Below are 23,509 nucleotides of genomic sequence, written 5' to 3'. Positions count from 1 at the left end.
AAAAAATAAAAAATTTTAAGTACTTTTTTATGGGGTGGGGATATATATATATATATATATATATATATATGGATATAAACTGCTTAAACTTCATGGTGAACAATCTAAAAAATATGAAAATATATGCAATTGCTGTTCATTTTTTATTTACCCCATGAAAAAAAATAACAAAAGTTATAACCAAGTTATACGCACCCCACAATCGTGGCATTAAAAACTTCTTTGTTATCAGTGTGGCCAATATTACGCTCTGGGCATACACCGTTATACACTGTGAGACGTATACTCCAGGAGCGTTTCCCGTCATATAAACCTAAATGTGATGTAAACAAAGAAGCACAGAAGACTGACAGCAGTAATAAGATCACATGGTCAATTTATACCAAGCCAAGGTAGGAGATACTGCTGTAAGCCAATGGCGCCATCTGGTGGGACGTGATCACATGACAGCTGCGCTATTTTAGGGTCAGTTGAGGTTTTGGGAATTTTATGTTCTAGATGACAATAATGTGCTCCAAGCTGTGACAATCTGCAGCAGAATTATAAGACTATAAAACAGCTATTACCATGTGATAGAGACATATGATAAGTTTGGATGGGTGGGGGTCTGGGTGCTGAGCTCTGCTTTAGTCCTCGGTGGTCTCTGCAACAGACCCCCCCACTGATCAGAACAGGTAGGAAGGCTGGACTGCTACAGCGGTTATGGAATGATTATAGGTGAGGTCTTGTGTGTCTGGCCACAAGAGGGCGTAATAGTGCCCCCCAGAAAAGACTCTTACAGGCTACTGTTGGATAATGTATATCATGGTGAAAGATCAGTGACAGCTAGTCATCTCCAGGACACACTATGAAGGGAGAGAAGCCAGATGGTCACTTCACTTCCTGACAAGATCGCCAGTCACACCAGGACTCATAGCTGTAATACAGACATTAAAATGCAGTTACACTAGTGAGCTTTAATACCCGACACAACATAGAAAAGAGTGAAGAAAGAGGTGCTCCAGCAAAAGAAATATATATATATATATATGAATATTTTTCAAATTAAATGGTAATAGGAAGTTATATAGTTTTGTAAATTACTTCTACTTAAAAATCTCCAGTCTTCCCGTACTTATCAGCTGCTGTATGTCCTGCAGGAAGTGGCGTATTCTTTCCAGTCTGACACAGTGCTCTCTGCTGCCACCTCTGTCCATGTCAGGAACTGTCCAGAGCAGCAGCAAATCCCCATAGAAAACCTCTCCTGCTCTGGACAGTTCCTGACATGGACAGAGGTGGCAGCAGAGAGCCCTGTGTCAGACTGGAGAGAATACAGCACTTTCTGCAGGACATACAGCAGCTGATAAGTACTGGAAGGTTTAATAGAAGTAAATTACAAATCTCTATAACTTTTTGACACCAGTTGATCAGAATTTTTCCCCCTAGAGTACCCCCTTATTTAGTATTTTGGTCTTTCGGATGGCGGTGCATTGGCATTGTCTTCACGCCGCGGCTCAGCACTCCCTGCCTGGGTCTCACCGCGTTCCTGTCTCTCTGGTATAACATATTATGCCTGTAGGTCATTTACAAAGTAAAGAATTGTGCTTGGAATGCTAAAGAGCAGTGCGATGATTCCCTCAGGAGACGCCGGGTCCAGGACTCTCTGTCTTTCTCATATAAGTTGGAAGCTGAAGCAGCAAACAGCGGCGATCAAGGGGAAAACATGAATTTTAAGTGCAGTTTCACAAAGTCCTTTCTCGGTGTCATGTGAGAGTTGTTGGATCAGCGGAGGAGGCGGCTCCATAGGCCGGAGCTTCAGTGCACGGATTATATCGGGTGGGGGGGGGGGGGGGGGGGGGGGCAGAATCTGGACCTGGTGGTCATCCTGGGTCTAATGACATGTATGAGCATAGTAAATAACTGGGTTCCCCATAAACTATTAACTTTTCATAACTTTGCCTTGTGAAATCCCTGTTATTCCTCCTGAAATCACATAGTAAGTTATCATTTCCTTTGTCAATGTGTCACCATATGGCATTATTGGGGGCCACTACACTCGTATGCTGTGGTGAGCACCCCCTGGTGGTTGGAAGCTGCCATATCGTACACTCTGTCCCTGCTGTGCTGTACGAGTGTCCTGTGGTAAGCTCCCCCTGGTGGACAGAAGCCACCATACCATGCGCTGTGTCCCTGCTGTGCTGTACGAGTGTGCTGTGATAAGCTCCCCCTGGTGGCCAGAAGCCACCATACCATGCACTGTGTCCCTGCTGTGCTGTACGAGTGTTCTGTGATAAGCTCCCCCTGATGGCCAGAAGCCGCCATCAAATGCGCTGTGTCCCTGCTGTGCTGTACGAGTGTGCTGTGGTGAGCTCCCCCTGGTGGCCAGAATCCTACATACCATACCATACACTCTGTCTCTGCTGTGCATGTGACATGTGAATTCTTCATGGAAAAATAAGACATCCCCTGAAAATAAGACCTAGCACAACTTTGAGATAAAAAAAAATAAGCCAGTATCTTATTTTCAGGCACACAGGGGAATGGCAGGTTGTACGATAAGGGATAACTTTATAAGATAAGACCCCCACCCCCTTTAGGACCTGCACTGCTCCAAATACATAAAATTGTATATAGGAAATACAGGGCTCCTTTCCATATGCCTCAAATATTAAAAAGTGATATAATCGCAGGTTGGTGCAGTATTAATTTACAATACAGGGTGCACCACATATTTTAACCCAAACTATAGGTTATTAGTAGTGTGAAACCGGTCTCGTTCGGATTCAGCAGTACTATCCGAACCCGAGCACTCAGCGCTTAAAGTGTCACTGTCGTGAAATTTTTTTTTGCAGAAATCAATAGTCCAGGCGATTTTAAGAAACTTTGTAATTGGGTTTATTATCCGAAAAATGCATTTTTATCATGAAAAAGCAGTTTGAAGCTCTCCCCCCTGTCCTCATTGTTCTCCTATGGAGAGAGCTAAAGAAAAGACCAAAACAGGACAACAAAGAGTTAATCTACAAATCCCTCACGGGATATCTCTTGTGACAGTCACCAGTGACCTGTCTGAGCTCAGATTACAGCTGTCACCCAGCTCCGTGCCTGTAATCCTCTGTTATCTGCTTTCTGCTGCCGGCTAACTCCCTCCTTCCTCCTCCCCCCTCCCCTCTCCATAGAGCAGACAGGGTACGTCTCCTGCAACAAGTCACAATTTTCAGATTTTTCAGAGTGGATGAAAAAGAGGAAGGAGGGGGGGACCTGGGAAAAGGCTTTTTACATGCAGATAATGGCAGATTTGGCTAATAAACCCAATTACAAAGTTTCTTAAAATCGCCTGGACTATTGATTTCTGCAAAAAAAAAAAATACGACAGTGACTCTTTAAAGGCAAGGCTGGGGGAAGAACCACCCTACTCCTTAAAGGGGTACTCCACTCAGACAAAACTTTTCATATTTTGCTGCCCATAGTGAGACTAACAATTCCTTCCATACTTGTTATCTATTCAGTCTTCTTCCCCCAGTTCTCCGCTACTGCTTTATCTTTTTTTTTTTTTAATTTATATTTTTATTTTATTCCAACATATACAAAATTTAAGACACATCCATAACTTAACATCTTAATAGATACTTTTTATTCCCCCCCACTTTTTATTCTCTCCCCCCCCCCCTCGGGCACAATAATTCTAATCCCAACCCCCTTTATAAACTTTCTCGTAATTATTATACATTTTTACCATTTCTCTCCACATATTAACGTGCAACATAATTGCGGTATTCCAGTTCCTAACAATCAGCAACCTGGCTACAAACAGCATACTGCTTTCTGCTGAAGACACAAAAATCTGTGTGATCTTTTCTGTCTCCCCCTTCTCCAACAGCTCATGTAAACAAGTCTCTGGCAGGCTTTATCTGCAACATTGTAGCTTCTGTGTAATGCTGGGAGAGTTATTCTGAGGTCAAGTTGTTGATGAACTCACTGTGAAAAACTGAACAATGTTGCAGATACAGCCTGCCAGGGACTTGTTTACATAATTTGTCTCTATGGGAGGGGGAGGCCGAGAGAAAAGCTCACACACAGATTTTTGTGTCTTCAGCAGAAAGCAGCAGCTGAGAACTGGGGGAAGGAGACTAAATAGATAACAAGTATGGAAGGGATTGTTAATCTCACCATGGGCAGCAACATATCAAACATTTTTGTTACTTACTAGAGATGAGCGAACCGGGTTCGGGTTCGAGTCGATCCGAACCCAAACGTTCGGTATTTGATTAGCGGTGGCTACTGAACTTGGATAAAGCTCTAAGGTTGTCTGGAAAACATGGATACAGCCAATGACTATATCCAACTTCAGCAGCCACCGCTAATCACATGCCAAACGCTCGGGTTCGGATGGACTCCAGCATGCTCCAGGTTCGCTCATCTCTATTACTTACCCTTTCTTCCTGGTGACGACCTGGAAGCCGTTCACATTGCCAAGAAATCCCGGTCACTAGTCTCTACGCTTGTTATGTTAATGAGCAGAGATGAGTCCAAGGTCCATAGGAAATCCCAATCCAGAGCTGCGCTCATCTAGTCAGTAGCAAAGAGCTTTAGCTGTTTCAGAGCTCATAATAAATTATAATGCAGGGAGCTCTGTAATATATATATATATATATATATATATATATGTGTGTGAGCGCGACCTAAGAGTTACAGAAGCGGAATCTAACCAATCGTTCACCAATTCATTCAGGCTTCTAGAACTTATTCTGCTTTCAGGTCACTTCAACCTTGACTGGAAAGCAGAAGAACTTAAAACTATAATATTATAAAACTACAATTCCCATCATGCCTGGACGGCCAAAGTAAAGCTTGACAGCAATTGTACTTTATCAACAGCTGGAGGACTGTAAGACTGACATCACTTACAGGAATCAAAGTGTTGATTCACTCAAGGCGATGGACACCGTTGACATGCAATTTATTGGTTTCACATTAGTTGCCTGGAGGGAAAGAACGTGCTGTGTACAACCTCTCTCTGGTCAGACATTTATGTGGTCATGTTCCTCCCAGTAATAAATGCTGGATGTCAGGACTCGGCCCGGGATGCTGCTGCCTTTGTTAGTCAGGAACTGTCCAGAGCAGCAGCAAATCCCCATAGGAAACCTCTCCTGCTCTGGACAGTTCCTGACATGGACAGAGGTGGCAGCAGAGAACACTGTGTCAGACTGGAAAGAATACACCCCTTCCTGCAGGACATACAGCAGCTGATAAGTACTGGAAGACTATACTGCTGGTGAGGTCACTGTTTACATACATTTCATTACTGATCCTGGGTTACATCTGTATTCTCCTCCAGAGCTGCACTCACTATTTCACAGCCTTTTAAGCTGAAATCTCACAGCATTCCTTGAACACAAAATAGGAATTAATTCCGCACATTCTCCAAGTTTAAAATCTGACAAGTGCAAATATTTAATAGAGATCTCCAAAAATAAAATGTCATATAACGGGAACCCATCATCTGCAATGGCCGTCGCTCTCTTCCGGTGACCCTGCACTGCAAAGCCTCTCTAACCTCGAGATAAACTTTGGCTGGCTGAGTATGAGGACGCTGAGGCCGGATATCCTGAAGTCATAGCCGCAGCCCTTCAGCGCCTTTATTCTAGATTTCAGGCTGTTTATATTCACGGCCAGAATATTTGGGGTGTTGAGGATATCCTGCACGCCAACGCCGCACTCCAATAGGACCTTGATCTTATTGGCAAATATCTTGGGCGTCATCAGCATGACTTTGGGATACATGAAGACGTAGAGGGATATCTCTGACTCCGTACACCCCAGGGATTGTAGTACTTCCTGAACATTTTTAAAGTTGTCCTCGAAGTAGGTGTAGCTGAGGCTGAGCAGGGGGGCGCCGTCGCCTTGGATCCACAGCAGCAGGACGCAGTCATCCAGCTTCATCAGGGACTTTATGTTTTCCACGTTGGCTTGGACGCGATTTGTACTTTTGGTCAAAATAAAAATATTTCTAGAAATCAATTCGCGGATAAACTCTCGCGGGTTCTGGCCGCCTAACTGCGTGCAAAGTCCTAGTAAATATTCCACGTTCTGCTTGTTTAGGTCGACACTGTTGGCAAAAGTTCTGGGCGACTTAACCATCAGCTGGGAGAGGATTTTGGGCGGCAATCCGAGGGACTGGAGGTAACGAATATTCTTGGTCAAGTTCCCGGTGTTGGACGTTCGGAAGAAAGACTCAGGAGAACGCTGCGCGACACTTAAGACGGTGGCGTCCGTCTCCAATATCTTTTTCCAAATGTTCCACATCTCTTCCAAGACTTCGTAATTGCGAGTGATCGCCCGCGGGTACCGGGAAATGATGCTGGCCACCATCTTAGTGTCGGCACCTTTCTCGGTCAGGAACTGTTTGAGTTTTTGCTCGTAGGTGATGGTTTTCTTGAGGAGGATGGCGTTACGCTTCCTGATCTGCGCCAAGTCCACCCCTATTTTCTCCAGGTTGGCCACCAGGTTCAGGTTTTCTACAGGGACTTCACTGTGTGAAAGCTGTTGTGTATAGAACCTGGCCCACGATATGGCCGGGATGGTGAGGGTAAAGCTTGCCGCCGCTTTACTGGGTCTTTTCATACAAGATGCAAAATTCCCAGTGAGGTTAATCAGCATCTTCAGTGCCATGGTCGCCTCCTTCCTCAGCCTAAAGCAATGAAAAAATTACATGAAAATAATATACAATACCAAAGGAGAGGTAGACCAGGAATGGGGGACCTCCGACCCCCAAGATCTCCCACGGACTTGTGTACCTCACGCACAGTGCTCTCCTGTTTCTGGCGGCACCATGCACATTATAATTTAGTGTAGTGGCTGCCAGACAAAGGAGAGTGCGGTGCCTGCCAGCTCCTATTAGCCAGAGCCGGGCACGGGAGGTTAACTACATTACTAGGGGCATCGGAGGGTGCAACACTTTGCCCCGGGTGCTGCCAACCCACGCTATGCCACGGCCACGCACAGTATAACAGCACAGGACTAATAAGTGTCCGTTCCGTATCCTCCGCTGTCACGGCTTTTGACCAACTACTAAGTGTTTCTCAGTGATCACCTACACTCCAAAACCTGCCAGTGCTGATCGCACAAGACATGTCTGCTCGGCCAATCGGTGATCACAGTCATGTCCAGCCTCAATCCCTGATTGGCTGAGCAGGCCAGAGAAAGAGGATGGTCCCGGAGCATCAGGGCAGCAGCCATACATCACAGGAGGCCATCTTCCAACTTGCCTGTGCTCTGGTGTAATTATGGCAAACATGCGCAGTACAACAGCGTCATATCCCTGCTATGCTGCATACGTCCACCATGATGACAACATCGGAGCACCGACAAGTTAGAGAACCGCCTCCTGTGACATACGGCTGATACAGTGCTGTGAATCCTCCCACAGCGGCGTGATCACAGAGCTGGCATGCCCAGGGGGATAGGACTATATGCCGCAGCCACAACGCCCAGATGACTAGTTGGACGCATTTACATACTGTGCAGGACTTTTTCTGATGATATCGGGCAGGGGAATATGTGTAGAGAGTGCGCTCGGTCATGCACCCGCACATTTACCTTATATTACTGATTGGTTCCTATATACAATTATATCAGCGAGAATGAAGAGTTCCTGCTGTGGATTTACATGGGGTTACACTGTGGAATCTGCAGCAGATCGGTCCTGTGTGAAAGCAGACTACAGGCTAACCCGACTATCCTCCTGCAGACTACAGGCTAACCCGACTATCCTCCTGCAGACTACAGGCTAACCCGACTATCCTCCTGCAGACTACAGGCTAACCCGACTATCCTCCTGCAGACTACAGGCTAACCCGACTATCCTCCTGCAGACTACAGGCTAACCCGACTATCCTCCTGCAGACTACAGGCTAACCCGACTATCCTCCTGCAGACTACAGGCTAACCCGACTATCCTCCTGCAGACTACAGGCTAACCCGACTATCCTCCTGCAGACTACAGGCTAACCCGACTATCCTCCTGCAGACTACAGGCTAACCCGACTATCCTCCTGCAGACTACAGGCTAACCCGACTATCCTCCTGCAGACTACAGGCTAACCCGACTATCCTCCTGCAGACTACAGGCTAACCCGACTATCCTCCTGCAGACTACAGGCTAACCCGACTATCCTCCTGCAGACTACAGGCTAACCCGACTATCCTCCTGCAGACTACAGGCTAACCCGACTATCCTCCTGCAGACTACAGGCTAACCCGACTATCCTCCTGCAGACTACAGGCTAACCCGACTATCCTCCTGCAGACTACAGGCTAACCCGACTATCCTCCTGCAGACTACAGGCTAACCCGACTATCCTCCTGCAGACTACAGGCTAACCTGACTATCCTCCTGCAGACTACAGGCTAACCTGACTATCCTCCTGACATGATATAACACTGCTGTCCTGCCTCCTACTGCTACACACTAGGCCAGGGATGGGAAACCTTCCAGCTGCTATAAAACTACAAATCCCATCATACCACAAAAGCCAAAGCCTTGTCACTGACTGTCCAGGCATGATGGGAGTTGTAGTTTAGCAATAGATGAGGCCACAGGTTGCCCATTGCTACACATTACACCCACCAGGGCGGTGCAGATACAGGACACACACATATAGTTACCTCACAGCTGCAGCTAGTAATAAGCCTCCGTTTCACCTTCTATAACACATGGAAAGGCCCTTTAACTCCTCCTAAAAGGAAACAAACAGTTCACCTTGAAGAGCTGGGAAACAAAGTTATCCAAACAGCACGAGCGCCTATAGCACCAAGCGCACAGCACAGCACAGCACAGCACACACCTCACAGCCGCCTCACACACTGAATCAGCCAGACGACAAGGACAACATCACAGGACCCGACTTACAGCCATGACTGCCCCGACGCCGTAGCTGCCCCATATGCGCTCTGTTCCTTCCGGCCGCGGTGTAACGTGCGCTCCGATTGGTCACAATCACTCGCCCCTGATTGGCTTATCCGTGTTGTTGATCGTGATTGGTCAGTTATTCGTGCGCTATGATTGACTGTTCTGGTGAGCGCTATGATTGGCTGACTGGCAGTAGTGTAGTTTCACTTTGTGAGAGGGTGGTCACATGATTTAGCCTGGGAGGCATGAGAGGCAGAGGCCGGGGGTGTGAGGGTAAAAGAGGCGGGAAGGGAGGAGAGATGGATGACAGAGAGACTGGAGGAGAGATGGATGACAGAGAGAGGAGGGATGGATGACAGGGAGGAGGGGAGAGATGGATGACAGAGAGACAGTAGGAGAGGAGAGATGGACGACAGAGAGAAGGGAGGAGAGGAGAGATGGATGACAGAGAGACTGGAGGAGAGATGGATGACAGAGAGACTGGAGGAGAGGAGAGATGGATGACAGAGAGAGGAGAGATGGATGACAGAGAGACAGGAGGAGAGGAGAGATGGATGACAGACGAGAGGAGAGATGGATGACAGAGACGAGAGGAGAGATGGATGACAGAGAGACGACAGGAGAGATGGATGACAGAGAGACGGGAGGAGAGGAGAGATGGATGACAGAGAGACAGGAGGAGAGGAGAGATGGATGACAGAGAGAGGAGAGATGGATGACAGAGAGACAGAAGGAGAGGTGGATGACAGAGAGAAGGGAGGAGAGATGGATGACAGAGAGACGAGAGGAGAGATGGATGAGAGAGAGGAGAGATGGATGACAGAGAGACGATAGGAGAGATGGATGACAGAGAGACGGGAGGAGAGATGGATGACTGAGAGACAGGAGGAGAGGAGAGATGGGTGACAGAGAGACAGGAGGAGAGGTGGATGACAGAGAAGGGAGGAGAGGAGAGATGGATGACAGAGAGACAGGAGGAGATATGGATGACAGAGAGAAGGGAGGAGAGATGGATGACAGAGAGGAGAGATGGATGACAGAGAGACAGGAGGAGAGGAGAGATGTATGGCAGAGAGACGAGAGGAGAGATGGATGACAGAGAGACGAGAGGAGAGATGGGTGACAGAGAGACAGGAGGAGAGGAGAGATGGATGACAGAGAGAAGGGAGGAGAGGAGAGATGGATGACAGAGAGACAGGGAGAAGAGATGGATGACAGAGAGACAAGAGGAGAGATGGGTGACAGAGAGAAGGGAGGAGAGGAGAGATGGATGACAGAGAAACAGGGAGAAGAGATGGATGACAGAGACTGGAGGAGAGGAGAGATGGATGACAGAGAGACGAGAGGAGAGATGGGTGACAGAGACAGGAGGAGAGGAGAGATGGATGACAGAGAGAAGGGAGGAGAGGAGAGATGGATGACAGAGAGACAGGGAGAAGAGATGGATGACAGAGACAAGAGGAGAGATGGGTGACAGAGAGACAGGAGGAGAGGAGAGGTGGATGACAGAGACAGGGAGAAGAGATGGATGACAGAGAGAAGAGAGGAGAGATGGATGGCAGAGAAACAGGTAGAAGAGATGGATGACAGAGACTGGAGGAGAGGAGAGATGGATGACAGAGAGACGAGAGGAGAGATGGGTGACAGAGAGACAGGAGGAGAGGAGAGATGGATGACAGAGAGACAGGAGGAGAGGAGAGATGGATGACAGAGAGAAGGGAGGAGAGGAGAGATGGATGACAGAGAGACAGGGAGAAGAGATGGATGACAGAGAGACAAGAGGAGAGATGGGTGACAGAGAGACAGGAGGAGAGGAGAGGTGGATGACAGAGACAGGGAGAAGAGATGGATGACAGAGAGAGGGGAGGAGAGGAGAGATGGGTGACAGAGAGACAGGAGGAGAGGAGAGATGGATGACAGACAGGAGGAGAGGAGAGATGGATGACGGAGAGACGAGAGGAGAGATGGATGACAGAGAGAGGAGAGATGGGTGACAGAGACAGGAGAGGAGAGATGGATGACAGAGAGACGAGAGGAGAGATGGATGAGAGAGAGGAGAGATGGATGACAGAGAGACGAGAGGAGAGATGGATGACAGAGAGACGGGAGGAGAGATGGATGACTGAGAGACAGGAGGAGAGGAGAGATGGGTGACAGAGAGACGAGAGGAGAGATGGGTGACAGAGAGAAGGGAGGAGAGGAGAGATGGATGACAGAGAGACAGGAGGAGATATGGATGACAGAGAGAAGGGAGGAGAGATGGATGACAGAGAGGAGAGATGGATGACAGAGAGACAGGAGGAGAGGAGAGATGTATGGCAGAGAGACGAGAGGAGAGATGGATGACAGAGAGAGGAGAGATGGGTGACAGAGAGACAGGAGGAGAGGAGAGATGGATGACAGAGAGAAGGGAGGAGAGGAGAGATGGATGACAGAGAGACAGGGAGAAGGAAGAGATGGATGACAGAGAGACAAGAGGAGAGATGGGTGACAGAGAGACAGGAGGAGAGGAGAGGTGGATGACAGAGAGAAGGGAGGAGAGGAGAGATGGATGACAGAGAAACAGGGAGAAGAGATGGATGACAGAGACTGGAGGAGAGGAGAGATGGATGACAGAGAGACGAGAGGAGAGATGGGTGACAGAGAGACAGGAGGAGAGGAGAGATGGATGACAGAGAGAAGGGAGGAGAGGAGAGATGGATGACAGAGAGAAGAGATGGATGACAGAGACAAGAGGAGAGATGGGTGACAGAGAGACAGGAGGAGAGGAGAGGTGGATGACAGAGACAGGGAGAAGAGATGGATGACAGAGAGAAGAGAGGAGAGATGGATGGCAGAGAAACAGGGAGAAGAGATGGATGACAGAGACTGGAGGAGAGGAGAGATGGATGACAGAGAGACGAGAGGAGAGATGGGTGACAGAGAGACAGGAGGAGAGGAGAGATGGATGACAGAGAGACAGGAGGAGAGGAGAGATGGATGACAGAGAGAAGGGAGGAGAGGAGAGATGGATGACAGAGAGACAGGGAGAAGAGATGGATGACAGAGAGACAAGAGGAGAGATGGGTGACAGAGAGACAGGAGGAGAGGAGAGGTGGATGACAGAGACAGGGAGAAGAGATGGATGACAGAGAGACGGGAGGAGAGGAGAGATGGGTGACAGAGAGACAGGAGGAGAGGAGAGATGGATGACAGAAAGACAGGAGGAGAGATGGATGACAGAGAGAAGGGAGGAGAGGAGAGATGGATGACAGAGAGACGAGAGGAGAGATGGGTGACAGAGATAGGAGGAGAGGAGAGATGGACGACAGAGAGAAGGGAGGAGAGGAGAGATGGATGACAGAGAGAGGAGAGATGGATGACAGAGAGACAGGAGGAGAGGAAAGATGGATGACAGACGAGAGGAGAGATGGGTGACAGAGAGACAGGAGGAGAGGTGGATGACAGAGAGGAGAGATGGATGACAGAGAGACGAGATGAGAGATGGATGACAGAGAGAAGGAAGGAGAGGAGAGATGGATAACAGAGAGACGGGAGGAGAGGAGAGATGGATGACAGAGACGAGAGGAGAGATGGATGACAGATGAGAGGAGAGATGGGTGACAGAGAGACAGGAGGAGAGGAGAGATGGATGACAGAGAGACGAGAGGAGAGATGGGTGACAGAGAGACAGGAGGAGAGGAGAGATGGATGACAGAGAGAAGGGAGGAGAGGAGAGATGGATGACAGACAGGAGGAGAGGAGAGATGGATGACGGAGAGACGAGAGGAGAGATGGATGACAGAGAGAGGAGAGATGGGTGACAGAGACAGGAGAGGAGAGATGGATGACAGAGAGACGAGAGGAGAGATGGATGAGAGAGAGGAGAGATGGATGACAGAGAGACGAGAGGAGAGATGGATGACAGAGAGACGGGAGGAGAGATGGATGACTGAGAGACAGGAGGAGAGGAGAGATGGGTGACAGAGAGACGAGAGGAGAGATGGGTGACAGAGAGACAGGAGGAGAGGTGGATGACAGAGAGAAGGGAGGAGAGGAGAGATGGATGACAGAGAGACAGGAGGAGATATGGATGACAGAGAGAAGGGAGGAGAGATGGATGACAGAGAGGAGAGATGGATGACAGAGAGACAGGAGGAGAGGAGAGATGTATGGCAGAGAGACGAGAGGAGAGATGGATGACAGAGAGACGAGAGGAGAGATGGGTGACAGAGAGACAGGAGGAGAGGAGAGATGGATGACAGAGAGAAGGGAGGAGAGGAGAGATGGATGACAGAGAGACAGGGAGAAGAGATGGATGACAGAGAGACGAGAGGAGAGATGGATGACAGAGAGACAGGAGGAGAGGAGAGATGGATGACAGAGAGAAGGGAGGAGAGGAGAGATGGATGACAGAGAGACAGGGAGAAGAGATGGATGACAGAGAGACGAGAGGAGAGATGGGTGACAGAGAGACAGGAGGAGAGGAGAGATGGATGACAGAGAGAAGGGAGGAGAGGAGAGATGGATGACAGAGAGACAGGGAGAAGAGATGGATGACAGAGAGACAAGAGGAGAGATGGGTGACAGAGAGACAGGAGGAGAGGAGAGGTGGATGACAGAGAGAAGGGAGGAGAGATGGGTGACAGACAGGAGGAGAGGAGAGATGGATGACAGAGAAGGGAGGAGAGGAGAGATGGATGACAGAGAGACAGGGAGAAGAGATGGATGACAGAGACAAGAGGAGAGATGGGTGACAGAGAGACAGGAGGAGAGGAGAGGTGGATGACAGAGACAGGGAGAAGAGATGGATGACAGAGAGAAGAGAGGAGAGATGGATGGCAGAGAAACAGGGAGAAGAGATGGATGACAGAGACTGGAGGAGAGGAGAGATGGATGACAGAGAGACGAGAGGAGAGATGGGTGACAGAGAGACAGGAGGAGAGGAGAGATGGATGACAGAGAGAAGGGAGGAGAGGAGAGATGGATGACAGAGAGACAGGGAGAAGAGATGGATGACAGAGAGACAAGAGGAGAGATGGGTGACAGAGAGACGGGAGGAGAGGAGAGATGGGTGACAGAGAGACAGGAGGAGAGGAGAGATGGATGACAGAGAGACAGGAGGAGAGGAGAGATGGATGACAGAGAGAAGGGAGGAGAGGAGAGATGGATGACAGAGAGACGGGAGGAGAGGAGAGATGGATGACAGAGACAGGAGGAGAGGAGAGATGGACGACAGAGAGAAGGGAGGAGAGGAGAGATGGATGACAGAGAGAGGAGAGATGGATGACAGAGAGACAGGAGGAGAGGAAAGATGGATGACAGACGAGAGGAGAGATGTGTGACAGAGAGACAGGAGGAGAGGTGGATGACAGAGAGGAGAGATGGATGACAGAGAGACGAGATGAGAGATGGATGACAGAGAGAAGGGAGGAGAGGAGAGATGGATGACAGAGAGACGAGAGGAGAGATGGATGACAGATGAGAGGAGAGATGGGTGACAGAGAGACAGGAAGAGAGGAGAGATGGATGACAGAGAGACGGGAGGAGAGGAGAGATGGGTGACAGAGAGACAGGAGGAGAGGAGAGATGGGTGACAGAGAGACAGGAGGAGAGGAGAGATGGATGACAGAGAGAAGGGAGGTGAGGAGAGATGGATGACAGAGAGACGGGAGGAGAGATGGATGACAGAGAGAGGAGAGATGGATGACAGAGAGATGAGAGGAGAGATGGGTGACAGAGAGACAGGAGGAGAGGAGAGATGGATGACAGAGAGACAGGGAGAAGAGATGGATGACAGAGAGACGGGAGGAGAGGAGAGATGGGTGACAGAGAGACAGGAGGAGAGATGGATGACAGAAAGACAGGAGGAGAGATGGGTGACAGAGAGACAGGAGGAGAGGAGAGATGGATGACAGAGAGACGGGAGGAGAGGAGAGATGGATGACAGAGAGACGAGAGGAGAGATGGATGACAGATGAGAGGAGAGATGGGTGACAGAGAGACAGGAGGAGAGGAGAGATGGATGACAGAGAGACGGGAGGAGAGGAGAGATGGGTGACAGAGAGACAGGAGGAGAGGAGAGATGGGTGACAGAGAGACAGGAGGAGAGGAGAGATGGATGACAGAGAGAAGGGAGGTGAGGAGAGATGGATGACAGAGAGACGGGAGGAGAGATGGATGACAGAGAGAGGAGAGATGGATGACAGAGAGATGAGAGGAGAGATGGGTGACAGAGAGACAGGAGGAGAGGAGAGATGGATGACAGAGAGACAGGGAGAAGAGATGGATGACAGAGAGACGGGAGGAGAGGAGAGATGGGTGACAGAGACAGGAGGAGAGATGGATGACAGAAAGACAGGAGGAGAGATGGGTGACAGAGAGACAGGAGGAGAGGAGAGATGGATGACAGAGAGACAGGAGGAGAGGAGAGATGGATGACAGAGAAGGGAGGAGAGGAGAGATGGATGACAGAGAGACAGGGAGAAGAGATGGATGACAGAGAGAGGAGAGGAGAGATGGGTGACAGAGAGACAGGAGGAGAGGAGAGATGGATGACAGAGAGACAGGAGGAGAGGAGAGATGGGTGACAGAGAGACAGGAGGAGAGGAGAGATGGATGACAGAGAGATAGGGTGAGAGGAGAGATGGATGACAGAGAGACAGGAGGAGAGGAGAGATGGATGACAGAGAGACAGGAGGAGAGGAGAGATGGATGACAGAGAGACAGGAGGAGAGGAGAGATGGATGACAGAGAGACAGGAGGAGAGGAGAGATGGATGACAGAGAGACAGGGAGGAGAGGAGAGATGGATGACAGACAGGAGGAGAGGAGAGATGGATGACAGAGAGACAGGAGGAGAGGAGAGATGGATGACAGAGAGACAGGAGGAGAGGAGAGATGGATGACAGAGAGACAGGAGGAGAGGAGAGATGGATGACAGAGAGACAGGGAGGAGAGGAGAGATGGATGACAGAGATACAGACAGAAGATAGATAGATAGGAGATAGATAGATATGATGTACACCTTTCTCGAGGTTTCCAGCACAATTACTTTGCCCATCGTGAAGTTCATGATGTGGGTGTTAATGGCTGAGCAGCTGCATGCCGCCTTTCATCACCAAGCACAATGCCAAGTGTCAGAAGGAGGGAGGGTAAAGCCGCCACCACTGGACTCTGGAGCAGAGGAGACGTGTTGTGTGTAGTGATGGATCACACTTCTCTGTCCAGTGTTTGCTAGAGGAGTCTGGGATTGGTGATGCCAGGAGAACATTCCCTGTATGACTGCATTGTGCCAGCTATAGGAGGGATAGTACTATGCGGGGAGGGGGCGGCCTCAGCTCCTTAGTTTCCGTGAGGGGAAACCTTAACGCATCAGTATACCAAGACATGGACAATTTTATTGTTTTATTTTTTTTTTTTTGGGGGGGGGGGGGGGTGATTTGGGTTAAGTCTCTTCTGGCCCTCCCAACGCCCCCTTCCCCCCCATGACTGGCCCCAGTGCACACAGCGGGGTCCAGAAAGACATTGGGAGGGGGGGAGGTTCTGTTGTGAAGGAACCTTAGCTCCGACCTCATCCAACACCTAGAACAACAACTGTCAATTAGGTGTGGAAGGACACCTTTCAGAATGAAAATAATACAATCCTTGCTGTAATTACCAGTAGTGACCAGGCGGTGGTGCTAGTTGACAGGGTTTGGCGTGGATGAATAGTGACTGTGTCTCCACTGCTTCCTGAGCGCCTCCTCATACCAGGTAATAGCACATACATGGACTCCACACAACATCCTTCCAGAACTCGCGAGTTTCCTACTGTTGGAAGATTCCCAGCATGCACTTAATATCAAGGCATGCTGAGAGTTGTAGTTTTTCAACAAATGAAGACCCACAGACCATAGTTGCACAGCAGCCCACATCCCTATAGGAGTTGTAGCTTTACGCCGCAGGTTGGGGAGTAATGGACAACATCCCACGTCCCTAAAGGTTCTTATATCAGGGCCACAAAAACTGCATGAAGAGACTGTGTAATATCACTTCTCCCCCCTACTATGGGGGTTGCATGCATCTGCTGCCTATAGCTATGTTCCCACTTCGGAAAAGTATCGGCAGAAGTGTCCATATTATTATATAGAGGGTCACTTATAAAGATTGTTATCATTGACTTCCTCAGGACCCCTTCCCTAAGAAATAGATCCATTCGGGTCTCAAAGACAGATAAACGTTCTTATTCCTGTCTTGTATACTTGACCTTTTCTTCTTTGCTGCCAGTGTTGCCCTCTACCTGTCTGATGATCATGATTCCCGCCCGCCTTGACCCATGTACCATCTGACCACAGTTCCTGTTTTTACCTTGGTACTGAAACTTGGTGACTTTTGCCTATCTATGGGCCAGCTGCTGCTAAAAGAGACTAATGGTGAGTTTACACAGACAGATTACACATGACAGATTATTGAAGCCAAAGCCAGGATAGCACTTTGTTGTTTGTCAGCTGATTGTTGACCTATTTACACAGGATTATTATCCGGAAGGATCGGTTCTAGGAGGGGCTCATTGGCCCAATGCTGGTATAAGTGCCCAGGAGGGTCCGACAGGACGGGTCAAAACCAAACAGGTAATGTATGAGCAAAAACACTAAGAAGAAAAACCAAAAAACTCCATAGGGTAAAAACCAGAAAGTCTAATAGGAAAACAAGTCAGACAGGCAACGTTAATACTGAGAGATCAGGCAAAGGCAGGGTCAAACCGGAAGTCTGGACACTGGCAGAGCTGAATACTGGTGTTCTCAGAGACGTTAGAGAGACTGATCATGGCGGCCTGTGGCCAGGAGGTGCCCTGATGACATACACACATAGGGGAATGGCCACCGCCTCATGCCCATTCCCTCCGGACCCTCAGAAGGTGTCCCCAGTTTCCAAGACATGGCAGGTAGCAGCACCAGAATAGCAGAAGATAACTCCTCGTAGCCGGATAACTCCCTGTATAGGTGAGTATTGCTTCTTTTTCATATGTAACATATTTTGTCATTTATAGGACTCCTTAACAATCCCCCTTATGACTGGTCTACACCTCCTCCGGCATTATATTGTGTATTGCAGTCATCTATAGAAGGGTCCTAGAATTTGTAAGTATCCCCACCCTGATAATAAGCCCTAGCCCAAAGATGAGCCCTACCCCGATAATCTTATTTTTGGAGAGACACAGGTAGTAGTGGGACTTCTTAAATTACAGTTTCTGAAATCCAACTCCATCCAGATCAATTATTCATCTCGCTCAACTTTCTACGGTGCAGCAGATCAGCGCGTTCTTCCCGGAGAACACATCACCTGTCTGTACCCGGCTGTACGCTGTATCCTTATTATTAATCTATAATCTATATCATGTCCAAGCGAGGATGTGTAGAGCTTAAAATCTGTCAGACCATACGGTGTTCAACACCCGTGTACAGAAGACAGAGGCATCGGGCCAGCAAAGGTAAGAAGAGGGGTCCGAGCTTACAGGCAGGGTCCTCAGGGCGACCAATGTCCAGGCAGGAACTTAGTAGATTGTAAGTCCTCATGGGCAGGGTCCTCTCTCCCTATGTAATACCGGGCGGGCAGGGTCCTCTCTCCCTATGTAACCCCTCGCGGGCAGGGTCCTCTCTCCCTATGTAACCCCTCGCGGGCAGGGTCCTCTCTCCCTATGTAACCCCTCGCGGGCAGGGTCCTCTCTCCCTATGTAAGCCCTGGCGGGCAGGCTCCTCTCTCCCTATGTAATACCTGGCGGGCAGGCTCCTCTCTCCCTATGTTATACCTGGCGGGCAGGCTCCTCTCTCCCTATGTTATACCTGGCGGGCAGGCTCCTCTCTCCCTATGTTATACCTCGCGGGCAGGGTCCTCTCTCCTTATGTAACCCCTCGCGGGCAGGCTCCTCTCTCCCTATGTAATACCTGGCGGGCAGGCTCCTCTCTTCCTTCATAAGCCCTCGCGGGCAGGCTCCTCTCTCCCTATGTACCAGTCCCCCATTTACCTTACTCATGTAACATGTTGATCTTGTAATGTTCCTCTTTGTCACCCCCTATCACTTGTATAGCGCTCTGAAATCAAGGGGGCTTGAAAAATAAGTAATAATAATACTATGACCCGACCACCTCCTGCACAGGGGGCCCCAGCTTCTTAGCTGTGTCCGTCTCTTCTACATACAGTATATATATATATATATATATCCCCATCTCATCCATCCTATAACACATAGACAGAAGGATAAAGTGAGAGAAGAGACACGTGACACCCCCCATCTGTCTGCTCGCTGTCACCCCATCACTCATCATTATCCCGCCTGCTATCTGTAAGGAAATTGTTTTTCTTTTTCAATTACTCTATGAGTGACTGTGTAATGTAATGAGATCCTAATGAGGAGTAATAAGGAGCGGTCACCCTCATCATCCTCCTGCACAACTGGGTTATGGTGTGACCGCTCCACAGCTGGGACTGACAGTATACACTACAGCCATATACAGGACAGCGTATACTTACAGGATGATATCTATCTATCTATCTCCTATCTATCTATTATTTATCTGTCTTCTATCTATCTATCTCCTATCTATCTATCTATCTATCTCCTATCTATCTCCTATCTATCTATCTCCTATCTATCTATCTCCTATCTATCTATCTATCTATCTATCTATCTATCTATCTATCTATCTATCTATCTATCCATTATCTATCTCCTATCTATCTATCTATCTCCTATCTATCTATCTATCTATCTCCTATCTATCTATCTCCTATCTATCTATCTATCTATCTATCTATCTATCTCCTATCTATCTATCTCCTATCTATCTATCCATTATCTATCTCCTATCTATCTATCTATCTATCTATCTATCTATCTATCTATCTATCTATCTATCTATCTCCTATCTATCTATCCATTATCTATCTCCTATCTATCTATCTATCTATCTATCTATCTCCTATCTATCTATCTATCTATCTATCTCCTATCTATCTATCTATCTATCTATCTATCTCCTATCTATCTATCTATCTATCTATCTATCTATCTATCTATCTATCTATCTCCTATCTATCTATCTATCTATCTATCTATCTATCTATCTCCTATCTATCTATCTATCTCCTATCTGTCTCCTATCTATCTCCTATCTATCTATCTATCTCCTATCTATCTATCTATCTCCTATCTATCTATCTATCTATCTATCTATCTATCTATCTATCTATCTATTATCTATCTATCTCCTATCTATCTATCTATCTATCTTCTATCTATCTATCTATCTATCTATCTATCTATCTATCTATCTATCTATCTATCCTCTCTGGCATGTGAAGCCTATAGGGGGTCAATGGAGAAGCTTCTGAAAACTAAGCATAGAACTAATAGTGTGGAAACAATGTATAGTGTAAGGTAAGGGGACAATCCTCTGCTCGGCCCAGCCAGGGGTCCCTGCGGAATAATTACAGTGGTTGCAGCAGAGTTTCCCCTTATTATGTATCCGCATAGACTGTACTATACCGCCACACACCGCCTGCCATGATAGATCAGAGGAGAAGTGACTGCAGGGTTTCATTATCTCTCCGGTGACAGCTCTTATATCTATAGACATATACACCTCATGCCTGGATGTAAAAATATCTCCTTATCCCGTCACCGAGCGGCGTATAATGGTCGGAGCAGCCGGGCACTGTGACATGTCAGCCGCGTAACACAGCTCTGCTTCATAGAACAGCATTAACCCTGCCTCACCTGCCTGCAATGTCCTCTACACAATCATCCATGAGATTTTATATCATCACAGTATATAGAAGTCCTGGAGTCGGGTCTATATGGACGTCACCCACTCAGAAGGCTCATTTAAAGGGGTAGTTCTGAAAAAAAAATATATATATATATATCTATATATATATATATATATATATATATATATATATATATATTCAATGAACTGTTGCCTGTTTACTTCTATGTAAAAAAAAAAAACAGTATTTCAGTATTTATCAGCTGCTGTATGTCCTGCAGGAAGTGGTGTGTTCTCTCTGCTGCCACCTCTGTCCATGTCAGGAACTGTCCAGAGCAAAACCTCTCCTGCTCTGGACAGTTCCTGACATGGACAGGGGTGGCAGCAGAGAGCACTGTGACAGACTGCAGAGAATACACCACTTCCTGCAGGACATACAGCAGCTGATAAGTACCGGAAGATATGATCTCTATTTATATAAAATATTTGCTGTTCTATAGATTATATCATCTGGTCACCTATCTGCTATGGCAGGGATGGGGAACCTTCGGCCCTCCAGCTGTTGCAAAACTACAACCTATCTAGCTAAAGCTTCGGCTGTCCAGGCATGATAGGAATTGTAGTTTTGCAACAGCTGGAGGGCCGAAGGTTCCCCATCCCTGTGCTATGGGGTGAACCTTCCTCTATGTGTCTAAGAGGCGGCCATGTTTCTTGTGAGCCATGAGAATAGTCTGTGCTTAGTATTCATGTATTCAGTCCTGTCTCCTTCCCTCCGTTGCGGAGACTCTTCACATTCTCTGAACACAACAATAGTTTTCCTGAAGTGGTAATTTATAGCTGGGAGAGCAGAGACAATTCGCAGCTCATGCATATGAATCACAATGTGGCGGCTGTTTACTTATTTACTGACACGCTCTGCCTTTCATGAAGTTTTCACTTTGTGGGGTTTTTAAAGGTGAAACTAAAGCAAAATGCAAGGTGTTCTCTCAACAAACCGGAAGGATTAAAGAGACCACACAGGTGTAACACATGGCACTCATATACTATCATCATATACTGAGAGGCAGAGAAGGGGATGAGTATATTATAATATTATGTAGGAGGACTCACAGGCTTTCTCTATGAGTGGTGGGGGAGCAGGACTCACAGGCTTTCTCTGAGTGGTGGGGGAAGAAGGACTCACAGGCTTTCTCTATGAGTGGTGGGGAAGGCAGGACTCGCAGGCTTTCTCTATGAGTGGTGGGGGAAGCAGGACTCACAGGCTTTCTCTGAGTGGTGGGGGAAGAAGGACTCACAGGCTTTCTCTATGAGTGGTGGGGGGAGCAGGACTCACAGGCTTTCTCTATGAGTGGTGGGGGGAGCAGGACTCACAGGCTTTCTCTGAGTGGTGGGGGAGCAGGACTCACAGGCTTTCTCTATTAGTGGTGGGGGAAACAGGACTCACAGGCTTTCTCTATGAGTGTTGGCAGGGGAAGCAGGACTCACAAGCTTTCTCTATTAGTGGTGGTGGGGGAAGCAGGACTCACAGGCTTTCTCTATTAGTGGTGTGGGAAGCAGGACTCACAGGCTCTCTCTATGAGCGGTGGGGGAAGCAGGACTCACAAGCTTTCTCTATGAGTGGTGGGGGAAGCAGGAGTCACAGTCTTTCTCTATGAGTGATGGGGGAAGCAGGACTCACAGGCTTTCTCTATGAGTGGTGGGGGAAGCAGGACTCACAGGCTTTCTCTATGAGTGATGGGGAAGCAGGACGCACAGGCTTTCTCTATGAGTGGTGGGGGAAGCAGGACTCCCAGGTTTTCTCTATGAGTGGTGGGGAGCAGGACTCACAGGCTTTCTCTATGAGTGGTGGTGGGGAAAGCAGGACTCACAGGCTTTCTCTATGAGTGGTGGGGGAAGCAGGACTCACAGGCTTTCTCTATGAGTGATGGGGAAAGCAGGACTCACAGGCTTTCTCTATAAGTGGTGGAAGAAGCAGGAATCACAGGCTTTCTCTATGAGTGGTGGTGGGGAAAGCAGGACTCACGGGCTTTCTCTATGAGTGGTGGGGGAAGCAGGACTCACAGGCTTTCTCTATGAGTGGTGGGGGAAGCAGGACTCACAGGCGTTCTCTATGAGTGGTGGAAGAAACAGGAATCACAGGCTTTCTCTATGAGTGGTGGGGGAAGCAGGACTCACAGGCTTTCTCTATGAGTGGTGGGGGGGAGAGCAGGACTCACAGGCTTTCTCTATGAGTGGTGGAAGAAACAGGAATCAGGCTTTCTCTATGAGTGGTGTGGGAAGCAGGACTTACAGGCTTTCTCTATGAATGGTGGGGGAAGCAGGACTTACAGGCTTTCTCTATGAGTGGTGGGGGAAGCAGGACGCACAGGCTTTCTCTATGAGTGGTGGTGGGGGAAGCAGGACTTACAGGCTTTCTCTATGAGTGGTGGGGGAAGCAGGACTTACAGGCTTTCTCTATGAGTGGTGGGGGAAGCAGGACTCATAGGCTTTCTCTATGAGTGGTGGGCGAAGCAGGACTCACAGTCTTTCTCTATGAGTGATGGGGGAAGCAGGACTCACAGGCTTTCTCTATGAGTGGTGGGAAAAGCAGGAATCACAGTCTTTCTCTATGAGTGGTGGTGGGGGAAGCAGGACTCACAGGCTTTCTCTATGAGTGGTGGTGGGGGAAGCAGGACTCACAGGCTTTCTCTATGAGTGATGGGGGAAGAAGGACTCACAGGCTTTTTATTCATCCCTGAGCTCAGTGTCTGTCTCTCTCTCTTGCTGTGTGGTATGCTGCCCTTTGGTAGTGACCCTGACAAGGTCACTTTAAAATGATTATTTCACAGGTCAAGTGTTGAGGTCACCCATTATAGTTAGATGTATAAGTTTAAGCTCCTTGACCCTAATTCAAA

At 48.3% G+C, this 23,509-nt stretch overlaps 2 protein-coding genes across 7 annotated transcripts in view; one reads left to right on the top strand and one right to left on the bottom strand.

Annotated features, from left to right (window-relative positions):
• Nucleotides 1-5,405: 5,405 nt before the first annotated feature.
• On the bottom strand, nucleotides 5,406-8,969 carry MTERF1 (mitochondrial transcription termination factor 1). Of its 2 annotated transcripts, none has more exons than XM_069960649.1 (3): nucleotides 8,888-8,969; nucleotides 8,644-8,714; nucleotides 5,406-6,667 (listed from the first exon to the last, which is right to left on the bottom strand). In XM_069960649.1, exon 3 carries the CDS (start codon nucleotides 6,646-6,648, stop codon nucleotides 5,476-5,478), a length of 1,173 nt encoding a protein of 390 aa, XP_069816750.1. In that variant the 5' UTR covers nucleotides 6,649-6,667; nucleotides 8,644-8,714; nucleotides 8,888-8,969; the 3' UTR covers nucleotides 5,406-5,475. The 2 variants fall into 2 exon arrangements, with proteins under 2 accessions (XP_069816750.1, XP_069816751.1); XM_069960650.1 differs by having other exon boundaries at nucleotides 8,823-8,909.
• Nucleotides 8,970-17,167: 8,198 nt separating this feature from the next.
• The window catches only part of AKAP9 (A-kinase anchoring protein 9), a 161,265-nt gene continuing 154,923 nt past the window's right edge, over nucleotides 17,168-23,509 (top strand). For all 5 annotated transcript variants that reach the window (XM_069959453.1, XM_069959451.1, XM_069959452.1 and 2 more), the window contains exons 1-2: nucleotides 17,168-17,279; nucleotides 17,379-17,477. In XM_069959453.1, the coding sequence (XP_069815554.1) occupies nucleotides 17,183-17,279; nucleotides 17,379-17,477 (196 nt within the window). In that variant the 5' untranslated portion in view covers nucleotides 17,168-17,182. The remainder of the gene's footprint in view (nucleotides 17,280-17,378; nucleotides 17,478-23,509) is intronic.

Source organism: Dendropsophus ebraccatus, chromosome 2, assembly GCF_027789765.1.
Source record: "Dendropsophus ebraccatus isolate aDenEbr1 chromosome 2, aDenEbr1.pat, whole genome shotgun sequence".
Taxonomy (NCBI): Eukaryota; Metazoa; Chordata; class Amphibia; order Anura; family Hylidae; genus Dendropsophus; species Dendropsophus ebraccatus.
This window is presented reverse-complemented; position numbering and strand designations above follow the sequence as displayed.

Coding starts and splice junctions, on each gene's coding strand:
- MTERF1 (XM_069960649.1), bottom strand. CDS start 6,648: ATGGCACTGAAGATGCTGATTAACCTCACTGGGAATTTTGCATCTTGT.